This window comes from Salvelinus namaycush, chromosome 8 (assembly GCF_016432855.1).
Source record: "Salvelinus namaycush isolate Seneca chromosome 8, SaNama_1.0, whole genome shotgun sequence".
Taxonomy (NCBI): domain Eukaryota; kingdom Metazoa; phylum Chordata; class Actinopteri; order Salmoniformes; family Salmonidae; genus Salvelinus; species Salvelinus namaycush.
Genome location: NC_052314.1, coordinates 39,386,873 through 39,404,564, shown reverse-complemented (window position 1 = coordinate 39,404,564; position 17,692 = coordinate 39,386,873). Strand labels below are relative to the sequence as shown.

The following is a 17,692-nucleotide window of genomic DNA, read 5'->3' as shown; positions in this document are numbered from 1 at the left end:
TGGTGATATTCTGCCGTTTCCTTCTGAGCTGCCATTTACCTAGGCTCCCCCAGGCTTCCCTGCTAGACAGACAGGCAGAGAGACCGACTGCACTGAGACACCCTGAGACTAGGCTGCTCTTTACTCCAGTAGAGCAGACGTACTACATGTCTCTCGGGGGATTTTTACTGCAGCTACAAGTTCATTTCAAAACCAACCACCGATTTCAATAGCATTTGATAAGACCGTCACTGATTAGGAATTCATCTTAAAAGACACCCAGGTCAGAGCGTAGCCCATCAGAGGTTCATCTCTTCCAATTACCGTACAGCGACAGGGTGGCTAAACTGTCACAGCCCTATCTTATCCTGTCGTGCGATCATATCGTGCCATGTCACTACCTACCGACTCCCCTCTCTTGGAATGGTAAAGACTTAAAGGCCCAGTGCGGTCAACACTTTTGTCGACTCTATTTCGACACTATTTCCACACAACACTCTATCTATTTCCATACTGTGAGGTTGGAATAACGATTGTAAAATGTATGATAATGCTAATGATAATGTAAGAGCTGTTTGAAAAGATCCCTTAAAATTTCAGCCTGTTTTGAGTTTTGGCCTGCCGGTAAATGAGTTAATAGACCAATAAGAAAGAGAGTTCCAAACCTCTGCCAATAACCGCTAGTTTTCAACTTTCCCCTCCCCACTCAGACCACTCCCATTGTCCTAGAAAAATTATTGCTTGTGAAATTGCTCTTTGCTAAGAAGTCATTTTTTTATACTCTTTGACCACTGAGTCTGAGTCTGCCTGTCTGCCTGCTTGTCTGTCTGCTTGTCTGCCTGCTTGTCTGCCTGCCTGCCTGCCTGCCTCCGTCTCTGTCTGTGAGCTCCAGCCTAATGTAGTCAAACCACTGATAAACTCTCTCCCTGGTACCCTAGAGAACGGATGACTGACATCTCTACACACACACACACACACACACACACACACACACACACACACACACACACACACACACACACACACACACACACACACACACACACACACACACACACACACACACACACACACAAAGCCTGTCTTTCAGATACTGCAAACAGACCCCTCTGGCCCTCCTGTCAGCAGTTCACATGTGCATGGCTACATCAGTAACATCTGTATCCCTCCTCTTCCATCCCCCAACCCAAAGCTCCAGTCTTTAGCCCACTAAGTGAGCCGGCTGACATCTCCGATGAGGGGAGCTGTATATCATCGATGTGTTTTGTTACAGATACAGACTTTTTTGTGTGTGCATGTGTCCCAAATGGCACCCTATTCCCTATATCGTGCACTACTTTTGACCAAAGTGGTACACTTTATAGGGAATAGGGTGCCATTTGGGTGGCTAAACAGGGGGTTCCCCCCAGGGGACACATCTCTCTGATCCACACTGCTTTAATGATATTAAGGTGACTCATAGCTTTTGCAAAACAATGGCTCAATACACCGGGCCATATCGAGAGGCTGCTCTTGACAATAGCATTATTCCTCAGGATATGATAATGCCCTGTCAGCACGGCACCAGCGCACTTTTCCATTATTATTGATTTGTTCTATTGATAACTCCTATGGCGACATAGATTGGTATTTCCAGACGGTGCTGTTGGTTTGCTGTAAGGGCCATTAGAGCCAGACTTTAAGGCTATAAACCAGAGAGCCAGGTGGCTGTGTCTGCCTGGAGATGTTGGATTGAGGAATATTCTAATTCCCGGTATTTCCGTGTGATCCGAGGTTGGCCACACCTGCCGATGCGAAGCTAGGCGGCGCCGGCGAGGTTTTTCCGTGCTGACAGCTCAGTGGCTGATATGTCAAAGCATAGTATCTTATTGAATATCACGCTCCAGAAATGTACACCTAAGTGAAAAGGGGGGGGGGGGGGGGGGGGGGTAGTGGTGTTTGTGGGTACGCGTGTGTGTGCGTTTGCACACATGTGGTTGTGGGCAATGTGTTGTTTTTTTCTCCATTGGGTTCCATAGTCTCTCCCTAACACAAGGTCAATGTGATCAGTCTTATCTTCATATCCATCTATTACCTGTCCAGCACTAGGCCAGCGGGTGAATATGTTAGCCTGAGGTGGAAAACAGTCTTTCCCCTCTAGGGCCTGTATCGACTCTGCTCTCCCGTTTCTCTCTACAATACCCTCTATTCTGCTCCCCCGTAGGTTTAAATCTCTCTGTCCTTATTACTGATCCTCTGTGGGGATGGCCCTGGTCTGGGAGTGGAGCAGAGATACAGTACCCAGATCTCATCAGAGATGTATGATGACATTAGGGCCGTATGTCACACCGTTTTGGGTGAGTGGGTGGTTGTGTGTGGCATCATGGCTGCGTTTAGACAGGCAGCCCAATTCTGATATTTTTTTCACTAATTGGTCTTGATCAGATCCGCTCTTTTTGCCAATAACTATGTGCATTACATGATGTTCCTGATTGGCTAATAAAAGCCACATTCCCTACTGGAGTTCCAGTCGCACCCTGGTCTCTCAGACAGATCTGATCTCAGACAGTCAGAATCCAGTCAGGTTCCAGAGTCTTAGCAGACGGTTGTCCCACTAATTATCCCCATTGGGAGCCAAGCTCAGACAATAATCTCCCGCCCCGCTGTTTACAGCAAACATAACCCTTCTGACCCAGCTCTCCACTGGCTAGAGAAAGAGCTTTTCATCTATTCTCTTCAGCTCAGCTCAAGGTGCTCGGTGGAGGATTTATCAGAGAGTGAGATGCGACTGTGAAGCCAGTATATAATATGATACTAGGTATAAGAGAGGCGTTCGTGGAGTTGTTCTCACAAGACAAATAGCATCAACAGTGTTTACATTTCCATTCATTTATCTGTGCATTTTAAACGTTCCATCAAAAATAAACCCGAATGAAAATCGTGCTAAGTTGAACCTGATTTAAAATCTGTCCTTGCTCAATTGTCAGTCAATAAACAGATAGGAGGAAGGAGGTTGGAGGGGGGGGGGGGGGGGCTGGTAAACACCTGAACCTCTAATTGCCTCGTGTTTATTTGTTGACTTAATTACTCTGATCGGAGTGGAGATCATTAGTATACAGCCGCAAAGTTAACGGCAAATACAATTGGCTATTATTGTAATTAGCCCCAGTGGCGCAGTGCGTGGGAGCTGGTGTTAGGGAGAGAATGAAGTGGTAGGAGGATGACACACACACACACACACACACACACACACACACACACACACACACACACACACACACACACACACACACACACACACACACACACACACACACACACACACACTGGAAAGTGAAGTGCTACTGTAGGACAAGAATGCCCTTTTCCCCACAACACATCAATCATAGGGAGTCAGTCCAGTGTGGAAACGTTTGGGGATGGCTGGAGTATTTCATTGTGGATGTTACACACCAAACTCCACAGGCTAAAGTGGCATTTTATCATCAGCCGTGAACAATACCCAGTCGGCAGTGTGTGTGTGCTACAGTGCGTCGCAAGTGTAAGTCTGTCGATTGAAGATTACGCCACGTGCATCAGTTTTAGCATTAGTTGTGTAACTCCGCACTTTACGCGCATGTCTCAACATTACTGTCTGTGTGTGAGTGGTTTGGCGCTATGCCAGTGTGCGTGCGCCTCTGTGAGTGAATGTTTGTCTGCGTGCATTCGTCCGTGCCTGCGTGTGTATGTGTTTAACCTTGTGTGTGTATAGATTCCCTCATTGCAGTGTGTCCACACAGCGTTATATAGCGATCCTCTACATAAAAAAAACACCATTGAACTCAATTGTTCCACAGCTTCTCGGGCCAGTTATCCCTTTTGCTGAGATGACCCTATTAAGGCAGGGCCAGCCGTTTACCACTGCATACTAACAGTCATTTTGTCTGTGCTGCCACTGCACAGAGCCAGGGCCAAGCATGAGGCCACCTTGTCCCGGACATGCTGTTTTCGACTCTCTCTCTCTACCGCACCTGCTGTCTCTAACTCTGAATGATCGGCTATGAAAAGACAAATGACATTTACTCCTGAGGTGGTGACCTGTTGCACCCTCTACAACCATTGTGATTATTATTATTTGACCCTGCTGGTCATCTATGAACGTTTGAACATCTTGGCCATGTTCTGTTATAATCTTCACCCGGCACAGCCAGCAGAGGACTGGCCACCCCTCAGAGCCTGGTTCCTCTCTAGGTTTCTTCCTAGGTTCCTGCCTTTCTAAGGAGTTTTTCCTAGCCACCGTGCTTCTACATCTGCATTGCTTGCTGTTTGGGGGTTTTAGGCTCAGTTTCTGTATAAAGCACTTTGTGACATCAGCTGATGTAAAAAGGGCTTTATAAATAAATGTGATTGATTGATTGACTGGGCAGCCAGGAAATCGTTGAGGTTAGAGGTAGTCACAGAGAGGTTATAGAGACTCCCTTCAGAGCCTGTCTGTCGGTCTCTCTCTCTCTCTGACACATACAGTATAGTACAGAACCTAGCTCTCTTTAGCATGGATGTATGGCTGTGTTCCCTAGAGGCTCCATTTCTGGTGGTGTAGTTCAGACCAGGCGCCTAGACTGTGAATGCGTTTCTCATCTCTTTTCTCATACTCTGTACTGTATGCGATCTTATAGCTAACCCTTTTACCTCCCACTCTCATTATGTTACGCAATCTGTTAGAATATTTCTTCCTTACTGGTCCTCCCATTTAGAGCTGTTGCATGAAAGATCATGGTTTCTCTTCATATTTTTATCTTGGTATCCTGTCATCACATCACACTCTTTAGTATTTAGACCTCTAACTCATTCCCCTCGCTCTTTCTCTCTGTTTTCCCTCTCCTCCCTCAAGACACCAAGGCCTGCCCCGCCAAGGACTTCCAGTGCCGTAACAGAAAATGCGTAGCGCCCATCTTTGTGTGCGACGGCGACGACGACTGCGGGGATGGGAGTGACGAGGGGAAGTGTTCCACCCCCACGTGCGGCCCCCATGAGTTCCGCTGTAACGACTCGGAGTGCATCCCGAACATGTGGAGCTGCGACGGGGACCCGGACTGCGGGGATAAGTCTGACGAGTCTATGGAGCGCTGTAGTCGCCGGACGGAGCCCCAGAAGCCCCGGTGTCCCGAGGGGGAGTTCCAGTGTGGCAGTGGAGAGTGTGTCCACCTCAACTGGAAATGTGACGGAGACGCAGACTGCAAGGACAAGTCTGATGAGGCTGACTGCGGTAAGTCGTCTACTGTGTCTGGGGTTGGATCACCTGGGGGTGCACACAGGATGTGGTCGTACATATAAGGCTGTGAAAAACTATTTGCCCCCTTCTAATTTTCTCTATTCTTGCATATTTTTGTGCATGTTTCGAATGTTATCAGATCGTCAACCAAAACCTACTATTAGATAAAGGGAACTGAGTGAACAAAAACCACCACATTTTTTATGTTACGCAACACCCAATGACCCTGTGTGAAAAAGTAATTGCCCCTTTGAAATGCAGTGTTTGGTTTTCAACAGACATAACGGGACCCATGTCATCTAAACAGTAGACTCAAGTTGGCCAAAAAGCGACTGGAAGCACCTGGATGATCGTTAAGACTCCTAGAAGAATGTTCTATGGACAAATGAGTCAAAAGTGGAACTTTTGGACGACATCGGTCCCGTTATGTCTGGCAAAAACCAAACACTGCATTCCACGGTAAGAACGTCATATAGTGATGCTTCGCTGCCTCAGGACCTGGACGTCTTGTCATCATTGAAGGAACCATGAATTCTGCTCTCTATTCTAAAGGAGAATATCAGGCCATCTGTTTGTGAGATGAAGCTGAAGCTCAGCTGGGTCATGCAGTAAGACAATGATCCTAAACACAAGCAAGTCTACATCAGAATGGCTAAGAAGCAACACATTTAAAGGGTTGGAATGGCCTAGTCAAAGTCCAGACCTAAACCCGATTGAGATGTTGTGGCAGGACCTGAAACGAGCAGTTCATGCTCGAAAACCCACAAATGCCGCTGAGTTAAAGCAGTTCTGCACGGAAGAGTGTGACAGAATTCCTCCACAGCGATGTGAGAGACTGATGAACAACTACAGGAAACGTTTGGCTGCGGTCATTGCAGTTAAAGGTGGAACAACCAGTTATTGAGTGTAAGGGGGCAATTACTTTTTCACACAGGGTCATTGGGTCTTACATTATTTTTTTATTTTTTTATTCAATAAATGAAATAAGTGTCAACGTTTTGTGTTATTTATTTACTCAGGTTCCCTTTATCTACTATTAGGTTTTGGTTGAAGATCTGATAATATTGAGTGACAGAAATATGCAAAAACAGAGAAAATCTTAAAGAGGGCAGACTTTTCCTCTGCACTGTACGTATATAGTCTATTCTATGAAAAGGATGTACTGGAGTCTTCTGTATGTGGGGGGGGGGGTGGTTAATTAGCTTAGAAAGACTTCTATGTAAATATCACTACATCAATGTACAATCAATAAATGTGGATGGATTTGTGAGTGAATAGGCATTTGTGTGTGTGTGTTAGCATTTTTGCCTGTGTGTGCCTGCTTGTCTGTGTGTGTATACAGCAGGTGGACGTTTAATGTCACGGATCTTGCCCTGGAAGCGAAACTGAGCGATTTCTGCTAGTTGGGCCAGCTGCAAAGTCAAAATTGGCTCTATTCTAAAAATTCATGAAAACTAACATTTGCTTTTGTATTACTTTGTGGCTGTGCTAGCTAGTGACCACTGCAGAGCTGCCACCAGAACAAGATTCATGACGAGAAACGCTAACCTGCGTGTATGCATGGATGCTATGGTGTCAAAGCCCCGCTGAAACTTCTGTTATGGTGCCCGGTGATAATAAGCTCCACGCTGGAAACACCAGGGCGATCAGTTGAGCTGGTTGCCATGCAACAGTGTGATGATTGATACAGTGGAGAGCCCTTTGAGAGGGAGCGAGGGCATTCACAACCTGTCTCTCTCTCTCTCTCCCTGAGTAACACCCTGTTCTCAACCCCAGAGACCACTCAATAATAACACACCGATCACAAAGACAGGGATGAAATCAGAGCAGATCTACGCAGGGGTTTCAGACTTGTACAATTATGTTGGTGTTGGAACCTGATTAAACCTACCTTAATAATCAAAATCAATAGCATTATCAAAACGTAATACGTTGTCCTATCATGGCTACTGTACGTTTAGAAGTGATACTGCCTGATCCAGAAACAATGTGTGTGCCGTACCAGTAGTGATGTGTTGACATGATCACTGCTATTAGAAGCATCTGTCTTAACACCTTTAAGCAGACTCAATACAGTAGATGCAGAGATGAGATGTGTGATCCGGGAGAGGGGTTTCAGTATTACAGTATTATAGTGATGTAAATGAGATAAGGAGAATCATTCATCTCTGTAGTCTGTTCCTGCCTTCCCTTTCTTTCTCCCGGACTGCCGCTGTTCATCCCGAGATTGTATTATTATTAGCTGAGCTCAGATCCCAATCACTGGACTGATACCATCAGCACGTTGTGATACACTAGGATTACGCTGGTTATGCTGGTTTTAACATCAAGGGGGTCTTTGTTTATGTTGGAGTGTGTAGCATTGTGTGTGGGGAGGCTTTGCGGCGTGTGTGTGTGTGTGTGTGTGTGTGTGTGTGTGTGTGTGTGTGTGTGTGTGTGTGTGTGTGTGTGTGTGTGTGTGTGTGTGTGTGTGTGTGTGTGTGTGTGTGTGTGTGCGTGTGTGCGTGTGTGCGTGCGTGTGTGCCTCGCATCTTGTCCTCTGGTGTAGGTTACATCTCCAAAGTGTATCCCATGAATAATTAAAGCAGCAGTTAAAGAGATGAATGGGTAAAATAAACCTTCCCCTATACTACTGCTAGTACAGCACACACACACACACACACACACACACACACACACACACACACACACACACACACACACACACACACACACACACACACACACACACACACACACACAGCACAAACAACAGAACAAAGCAGGGCAGTCCTGGGTGTGTGTTTTACCCAGACAGTGAGTAAATACCTCCCAGCTTCTCATTTCCACAGCATTTCTCTGGTGCAGAGGGAAACGGGGAGAAGGGGGGAGTTGTATGTATGAGGGATTACTACTGAATTGGAATGCACTCCGTTTTGGCCCAAACCCAAGATGAAACATGCACTTTTTCACTGGGGTAATTTCATCTCTGACAGGATACCGGGTTGGGGTTGGATCTCTAGAGAGATAGAAAGTTGGATGATGCGCTGGTGAATTAACGCAATCTGTGTGTGTGTGTGTGTGTGTGTGTGTGTGTGTGTGTGTGTGTGTGTGTGTGTGTGTGTGTGTGTGTGTGTGTGTGTGTGTGTGTGTGTGTGTGTGTGTGTGTGTGTGTGTGCCGTGTTTCTCTCTCCTGCTCTCTCTCCCGCTCCCTCTCGCTCTGTGTCTGCGTGTGTATGTGTGTGTGTGTTCTATCTTCCACAGCTCTGCTGACCTGCCGTCCAGATGAGTTCCAGTGTGGTGATGGATCCTGTATTCATGGCACCAAACAGTGTAACGGGGTCCATGACTGTCCTGACTTCAGCGATGAGGCTGGCTGTATCAACGGTGGGTTGGCCTTACTGACCATCCCCTCTTCCCTTTTGTCTTCCTCCATGCCCAGTAGTTACTCCCCTTACCTTCTCTCCTGGGTGTATAGTTGACAAATGTTCCAGTAGTCTGAAATAACTGCTAATGTTTTCTGAATTTCCTCTCATCATTTACCACAATATATCTTACCCTTCTCTGTATTGTGTTGTACACTACATGACCAAAAGTATGTGGACACCTGCTTGTCGAACATCTCATTCCAAAATCATGGGAATTAATATGAAGTTGCTATAACAGCCTCCATCCACTCTTCTGGGAAGCATTTCCACTAGATGTTGGAACATTGCAGCGGGGACTTGCTTCCATTCAGCCACGAGATCATTAGTGAGGTCGGGCACTGATGTTGGGTGATTAGGCCTGGCTCGCATTTGGCGATCCAATTCATCGCAAAGTGTTTGATGGGGTTGAGGTTAGGGCTCTGTGCAGGCCAGTCAAGTTCTTCCACACCGATCTCGACAAAGCATTTCTGTATGCACCTCGCTTTGTGCACTGGGCCTTCCCCAAACTGTTGTAGTAACCAAAAATGTGTTAAACAAATCCAAATATATTTTATATTTGAGATTCTTCAAAGTAGCACCCCTTTGCCTTGATGACAGCTTTGCACACTCTTGGAATTCTCTCAACCAGCTTCATGAGGTAGTCACCTGGAATGCACTTAAATGAATTTATTTCCTTCTTAATGTGTTTGAGCCAATCAGTTGTGTTGTGACAAGGTACACAAGATAGCCCTATTTGGTAAAAGACCAAGTCTATATTATGTCAAGAACAGCTCAAATAAGCAAAGAGAAATGACAGCCCATCATTTCTTCAATACTTTGAAAGTTTGCACATTTGTGGCCTGCTGGAGGTCATTTTGCAGGGCTCTGGCAGTGCTCCTCCTTGCACAAAGGCGGAGGTAGCGGTCCTGCTGCTGGGTTGTTGCCCTCCTACGGCCTCCTCCACGTCTCCTGATGTACTGGCCTGTCTCCTGGTAGCGCCTCCATGCTCTGGACAGTACGCTGACAGACACAGCAAACCTTCTTGCCACAGCTCGCATTGATGTGCCATCCTGGATGAGCTGCACTACCTGAGCCACTTGTGTGGGTTGTAGACTCCGTCTCATGCTACCACTAGAGTGAAAGCACCGCCAGCATTCAAAAGTGACCAAAACATCAGCCAGGAAGCATAGGAACTGAGAAGTGGTCTGTGGTCACCACCTGCAGAACCACTCCTTTATTGGGGGTGTCTTGCTAATTGCCTATAATTTTCACCTGTTGTCTATTCCATTTGCACAACAGCATGTGAAATTTATTGTCAATCAGTATTGCTTCCTAAGTGGACAGTTTAATTTCACAGAAGTGTGATTGACTTGGAGTTACATTGTGTTGTTTAAGTGTTCCCTTTATTTTTTTGAACAGTGTGTATATATATATATATATTCACATATCTTTTTAAAATATATATATTTGTTTTATTATCTGTGTTAGCTCCAGGTATATGTTGCAATTCTTCAGCCATTCCTGGACCTGTGACCAAAAACAAGTTACATATGGACTGTACCAAAATAAATGATCTAATGACTGAAAATAGTGGCTGAAATAGCTGAATCCACTAATGTCAATGGGTATCCAAATAATTTTGTATATATAGTGTATTTTGTATTAATACACTATCATCTTCTCTACTGCAGGTACAGAGTGCTAAGCTACCAAATTATCATTGTTACTTATTTTATAACCCCACCCCCAGGCTAATAGCAGTGTCTGGAAAGCAGATTACCTATTTTATGCTATCTGGCCCGAGGAATCAGAGTAGGGATACGCATTGGAAATCAAACACTTGTTGTAAGCTTTTGCAAGGTAATGATCTGTGTATTTTTCTACCCTCTCTCTTTCCCAGCCACTAAGTGTGATGGCCCCAGGAAGTTTATGTGCAAGAATGGAGAGTGTATCGACAGCAGCAAGGTGTGTGATGCCATCAAAGACTGCAAGGACTGGTCAGACGAACCTATGAAGGAGTGCGGTAAGACACACACGGATACATCCACGCACGCCGGCACACACCCAACACACACACACACACCTATTAGCATCCAGTTGACATGCAGATGGTCACTCTGGTAGTAATCGGAGCTTCATTTGATCGAGGGGGAATAAATCAGGATAATTCTCAGCTCGCTCGTTACCGTCAAAATACCAACTCTTCCCTTGAGGTTGTTCACAGCAAGGAAACATGCTCAGACTACATTACCCATAAGGCACCATATGGATTAGCGCTCCATCATAGATAATACACATGCAATTTGTTTAGGCAATATTGCTGAGCAAAATTGCTGGCAACGGAGAGGGGTATGAGACACTGGAGCAATGATGTGCAATGAGCAACATGGACTTGAATAATAGATGACATATGAAGCATAGAGCTTTAAAACAGAATTTCAACATTCATTTACTCATCTCCTATAACTCGTTTTTGCCAGATGACTGCCACAGCTGTACTGAATTTCATCAGCTAACAAACAAGCAATCAAGAGGTGTTGCCCCTGCTCTGTCCATCCACTCAAACTGCTGCCAGTCAAGTCGATGTAAATGCAGACGTAAGGATAACTAGATTTAGCCAACTTCATTATCATAAGCTAGAAAAATGTGAATGGCATAAAGCTAGCTAGCCAGCTAGTTAAACATACAAAAAAATGAAATGTAAATGGCTAGCTAGTTTGTTCCATTGACTCTGCATGAGCTCCGGTTACCATGCTAACCGATTAGCATGCGCCCCCCCCCCCCCCCCCATGGATTTTTTCGTCAGTTAAACATGAACACAATGTAACGTATCATGATCATATATTGTAGTGAGGAAACATTTGACATGTGAATGGACAACATTTCACTCCAAAACGGGAGTTAATTTTCTCTCACTTCAGCTCCAAAACAGTCGTATTGATACCCCTGAGTCAAAACATGTTAGAAACTCCTTTGGCAGCGATTACAGCTTGGGGGAAAAGGTTGCAGAGTGGCTGAAGTTACATTTTTATGTAGAAGGACTGAGAAGCTCAGTTCTGGTGACTTTAAAAAAAGACATGCTACTCCAAAATGAATGAAAATCTATTTTTCTACAATATTATTTCTAGCTCAAGATATGAGCCCAATGACATATTTGAAAATTATTTCTTCAAATATTTTTTTACTTACATCATGGGATTGTTAAATACACATTTCTGATTGGCTTGAACGGCACTCTAGAGTGTGCATTATTTCCCTATAATGCGCGGTAGAATTCATGGCTATAGTTAATTCTTACATGTTCAATGTTTGAGCTGCTTTTGAAACCAAAAGTCAAATTGAAAACATTATTGGAATTGTTGAATTTGATTTTCATAATAGCAAACTAAGACTGATGGTTTGGTTAGCTAAAACAGCAAGTCTGTTTGTCAGGCAACAACTTCCTCTCCCAGTATCTGGTGTAAAGCAGACTGAAGCAGGTTTTCCTCTAGTATTTGACTTGTGATTCACGCCATGCAGTTTTTTTTTATCCTGAAAAAGCATATCCATAACATGATGCATGAAAATAGGGAGGCAGTTACTCAGTGATGTGTTTTGTTGGATTTGCCCCAAACATAAGGCTTTGCATTTAGGCCAAAAATATATTCCTTTCCCATGTTTTTTTTTTGCAGTATTACTTTAGTGCCTTGTTTGCATACGGGATACATGTTTTGGAATATTTCTATTCTGTACATTTGTATTCTTCTTTTCACCCTGTCATTTAGGTAATTATTGTGGAGTCACTACAATGTTGTTGATCCATCCTCAGTTTTCTTCCATCACAGCCATTGAGCTCTGTAGCTGTTTTAAAATCACCAATGACCTCATGGTGACATCCCTGAGCAGTTTACTTCCTGTTCTGCAGCTCAGTTCAGAAGGATTACTGAATCTTTGATGTGTCTGGGTGGTTTAATACATTATCGACAGCATCATTATTCACTTGACATACTTAAAGAGATATTAAATATCGGATGTGTTATTGTTAATCATCTACCAACCACTGCCCTTTATAAGGCTTTTCATAAAGCTCCCTGGTCTTTGTAGTTTAATCTGTGCTTGAAATTCAACACTTGACCAAGGGACCTTACAGATGTTGCATGTATGGGGTACAGAGGAAGAGGTAGTCTTGAAAAAATAATTTCAACCTCTATTATTTCACACAGTGAGTCCGTGTAACTTATTATGTGATTTGTTAAAACCACGTTTTAATCATGAACTAATTCAGGCTTGCCTGAAAAAAGGGGTGAATATTTACAGATGTAGGACTTAAATTTGATCACTCTTTTGTTGCTGAGAATTCTACGCAAACTCAAGGTTTAAAAAGGCTTCTAACATTTTGAATTTCCACCTTAAAATGTGAGACTTGATTTGCCATAATAAAAATGTTTCAACCCCTTAAAAAAATGGCCCTTAATTACTGTGCATTTGGAAAGTATTTCCAAAGGGGAAAGACCCCTTGACTTTTTCTTAGTTACAGCCTTATTCTAAAATTGATTAAATCTACACTCAATACCCCATAATGGCGAAGTAAAAACTAGTTTTTGCTCATTTTTCAAGAATAAACAACTGAAATATCACATTTACATACGTATTCAGACCTTTTACTCAGTACTTTGTTGAAGCACCTTTGGCAGCGATTACAGCCTCGAGTCTTCTTGGGTATGACGCTACAAGCTTGGCACACCTGTATTTGGGGAGTTTCTCCAATTCTTCTCTGCAGATCCTCTCAAGCTCTGTCAATTTGGATGGAGGGCATTGCTGCACAGCTATTTTTAGGTCTTTCCAGAGATGTTCGATCGGGTTCAAGTCCGGGCTCTGGCTGGGCCACTTAAGGACATTCAGAGACTTGTCCCGAAGCCACTCCTGTTGGAAGGTGAACCTGAAGTCCTGAATGCTCTGGAGCAGGTTTTCATCAAGGATCTCTCGGTACTTTGCTCCGTTCATCTTTGCTTCGATGCTGACTTGTTTCGCAGTCCCTGCCGCTGAAAAACATGATGATGCTGCCACCACCAGCATGATGCTGCCACCACCATGCTTCACCGTAGGGATGGTGCCAGGTTTCCTCCAGACATGACGCTTGGCATTCAGGCCAAAGACTTCAATCTTGGTTTCATCAGACCAGAGAATCTTGTTTCTCATGGTCTGACAGTATTTAGGTGCCTTTTGGCAAACTCCAAGCAGACTGTCATGTGCCTTTTACTGTGGAGTGGCTTCCGTCTGGCCACTACCATAAAGGCCTGATTGCTGGAGTGCTGCAGAGATGATTGTCCTTCTGGAAGGTTCTCCCATCTCCACAGAGGAACTCTAGAGCTTTGTCAGAGTGACCATCGGGTTCTTGGTCACCTCACTGACCAAGGCCCTTCTCCCCCGATTGCTTAGTTTGGCTGGGCGGCCAGCTCTAGGAAGAGTCTTAGTGGTTCCAAACTTCTTCTATTTAAGAATGATGGAGGCCACTGTGTTCTTGGGGACCTTCAATGCTGCAGAAATGTTTTGGTACCCTTCCCCAGATCTGTGCCTCGACACAATACTGTCTCAGATCTCTACAGACAATTCCTTCAACCTCATGGCTTGGTTTTTACTCTGACATGCACTGTCAACTGTGGGACCTTATATAGGCATATATAAATCATGTCCAATCAATTGAATTTACCACAGGTAGACTCCAATCAAGTTGTAGAAACCTCTCAAGGATGATCAATGGAAACAGGATGCACCTGAGCTCAATTTCGAGTGTCATAGCAAAGGGTCTTAATACTTACGTAAATAAGGTATTTCTGTTTTTTATGCAAAAATCTCTATAAATCGGTTATCACTTTGTCATTATGGGGTATTGTGTGTAGATTGCTGAGGAATAAGGCTGTAACGTAACAAAATGTGGAAAAAGTCAAGAGGTCTAAATACTTTTCCTCATAATAATTCACATTTCCTTTTGCTGCAGGATTATTCTTCTGCTGTAGCAAACTGGCTCAAATTAAGATCCTACATCTATATGCAACATCTATATTATAGTTCTTAAATTTGTATTAAATAATACAATTAAGATCCTACATCTGTATGCAACAACTATACTGAATAAAAATATAAACATGCAACAATTTCAACATGCAACAATTCATATGAGGAAATCGGTCAATTTAAATAAATAAATTCAGCCCTAATATATGGATTTCACAACTGGGCAGGGATGCAGCAATGGGTCGACCTGGGAGGGCATAGGCCCACCCACTCGGGAGCCAGGCCCAGCCAATTAGAATGAGTTTTTCCCCACAAAAGGGCTTTATTACAGACAGAAATACTCCTCAGCACCCACCCCCTCCCCTCGGACGATCCCGCAGGTGAAGAAACCAGATGTGGAGGTCCTGGGCTGCCGTGGTTACACGTGGTCTGCAGTTGTGAGCCTGGTCGGACGTTCTGCTAAATTCTCTAAGACAACGTTATTATGGTAGAGAAATGTACAACAGCTCTGGTGGACATTCCTGCAGTCATCATGACAATTGCACTCTCCCTCAAAACTTGAGACACCTGTGGCATTGTGTTGTGTGGCCCTTTATTGTTCCCAGCACAAGGTGCACCTGTGTAATGATCATGCTGTTTAATCAGCTTCTTGATATGCCACACCTGTCAGGTGGATAGATTATCTTGATAAAGGCTCAAATACTGACTAACAGGGGTGTAAACAAATTTGTGCACCACATTTTTGAGAAATAAGCTTTCTGTGTGTATGGAACATTTCTGGGATCTTTTATTTCAGCTCATGAAACATGGGACCAACACTTTACATGTTGCGTTTATATTTTTGTTCAGTGTATATTATAGTTTTTACATTTTTATTAATTTTGACATTCCGGAGTATTTTTTCCAGATCAATGACAAAAACATCACAATTAAATGCAACAAAATGTGACAAAATCCAAGGGGGGGGTGAATATTTTTGTTACCCATTGTACATAGCTCTGTGACATTAGATCTCTTTACTTTGACGTACATATTTATGTTCTGTTGGAATTGTATTACATTACATTGATTTGTGTATCGCTGAAGCTGTATATTTGCCGGTCTTGTTTTATCTTAATGTCACATTCTCCAGCTATAGTATAAGTGGACATGTACTGTTTGTTATTCATTAACATGGAAGTTAAGATATTCATAGATGACCAGCTTGTGTTTGTACAACATCCTCCAGCCTCCCCTGTCTTCCTCTCACGCATGACTGTACCAATAATGAAGTGTCAGCTCTCAACCCCACTCTACCCGCTAGGCTTATCAGGGCTCTACGCTGAAATGTTTTACAAGGAGCACAAATAGAAATGTAGGAGCACACAAGGAAATGTAGGAGCACACAAAGAAATGTAGGAGCACACAAAGAAATGTAGGAGCACACAAAGAAATGTAGGAGCACAATGGAAAATATTTGAGAGATTGAAGTGGTAATCCGCAGTTGGGTGTTTATTTTCTTTCCTAGGGGCATGGTGCTGCCAAATAAAAACGACACAAATCGTAGCACTGTAAAGCCCTGCTTATGGGAGGGAGGGTGACGGGGAGACAGGAAAAGAGCGAGATAAAGTGATATAAGGAATGATGGAGAGAGAAAGAGGGGGGTACGGGAGGATGGATACTGAAAGGGGAGCAGAATGAAAGAGAGGGAAGGTAAGGAGGAGGAATGGATAAAGGGATAGGAGGAGGGATGATAGAGGAAGGTAAGGAGGAGGGATAGGAGGAGGAGTAGGAGGGCTAGATAGAGGGATAGGAGGAGGGATGAATGGATAAGGGGAGGAGAAGCCGGAATGGATAGAGGGATAAGGGGAGGAAACCTGCTCCCCAAAGGAAATCAGATTAGCGAGGGGCACCTGGTGCGAAGCCATCCCCTTCTGAGCCCCAGTGCATTCTGGAACGGTTCCAGGTGTCTGATAGCAGCACATTCCCCTAGAGGCCACCTCAGACACACACACACACACACACACACACAAATAGACCAATATCTTGGTTGTTTTATTTATGTTTGACTCCCCTTCCTCTATTTCTCCCTTCATCCCTCTCTTTCTAGGTGTGAATGAGTGCGCAGACAACAATGGAGGCTGCTCTCACATCTGCAGAGACCGGAGGATCGGCTATGAGTGTGACTGTCCCGCTGGATACAAACTAATGGACAAGAAGACCTGTGGAGGTAGATTCCCATACAATATGTCCCTCTCAGCCAAGCCTTACCAATGATTGCGCTCTCTGAAAATTGCTCCCTCAATCTCCCACACATTTCCTTCTCTTCTCGCACTCTCTCTTTCCAGACGGTAGCTACTTAGAGTAAATGTCCCAGATATCTCTCTATCCTGCTGTCCATCCTGTCTTAGTAGAGACAGTGTGTCCAGTGTAATTGATGTGCTTCTGATATCCCTCCTCAGACATAGACGAGTGTGAGAACCCTGACGCCTGCGGCCAGATCTGCGTCAACTACAAAGGAGACTACAAGTGTGAATGTTACGAGGGCTATGAGATGGACCCCAGCACCAAATCCTGCAAGGCCGTGGGTGAGTGAGACAGCCCATAATGTCCCCAGCAACCACAGAAGAGACATGGACACACATACATGCGCACAAGCATGCATACACACACACACACACACACACACACACACACACACACACACACACACACACACACACACACACACACACACACACAACCCAGCAACATCACCGTCTGTTCTCAGCCCGTCCAATATGAAAGGACTTTCTTTGTATGCAGGGCGGTCGGAAAAGGCAAATATTTGCCTTTGCCTCTCTGGGCGGTAATTAAAAGAGAACCATTCCCTCCATGTCTCTCCCTTGCTATGGGGGACCTGTCAGGGCACTGTAGGACACAGCCAGGCATTGTCCCTCACCGTGCCCCACGGTAAACACGCTAGCCTGGCCATGAATAGAAATCAATGCCCTGGTCTTAACTTTGGGCCCTCTCTCAGACTCCGACTGTAGAGAAACACATGGTTTGTGATTAGCATCATCATTCTTAGGTTGGATCATTACATGATAATGAGGGGGCTTAAGCGGGAACTGGCTCGGCTTTG

At 44.4% G+C, this 17,692-nt stretch overlaps 1 protein-coding gene across 1 annotated transcript in view; it reads left to right on the top strand.

Annotated features, from left to right (window-relative positions):
- The window catches only part of LOC120052122 (low-density lipoprotein receptor-related protein 8-like), a 248,781-nt gene that overhangs the window by 168,880 nt on the left and 62,209 nt on the right, over positions 1-17,692 (top strand). The window contains exons 5-9 of the mRNA XM_038998968.1: positions 4,829-5,203; positions 8,453-8,575; positions 10,496-10,618; positions 16,679-16,798; positions 17,031-17,156. Coding sequence (XP_038854896.1) covers positions 4,829-5,203; positions 8,453-8,575; positions 10,496-10,618; positions 16,679-16,798; positions 17,031-17,156 — 867 coding nt within the window. The remainder of the gene's footprint in view (positions 1-4,828; positions 5,204-8,452; positions 8,576-10,495; positions 10,619-16,678; positions 16,799-17,030; positions 17,157-17,692) is intronic.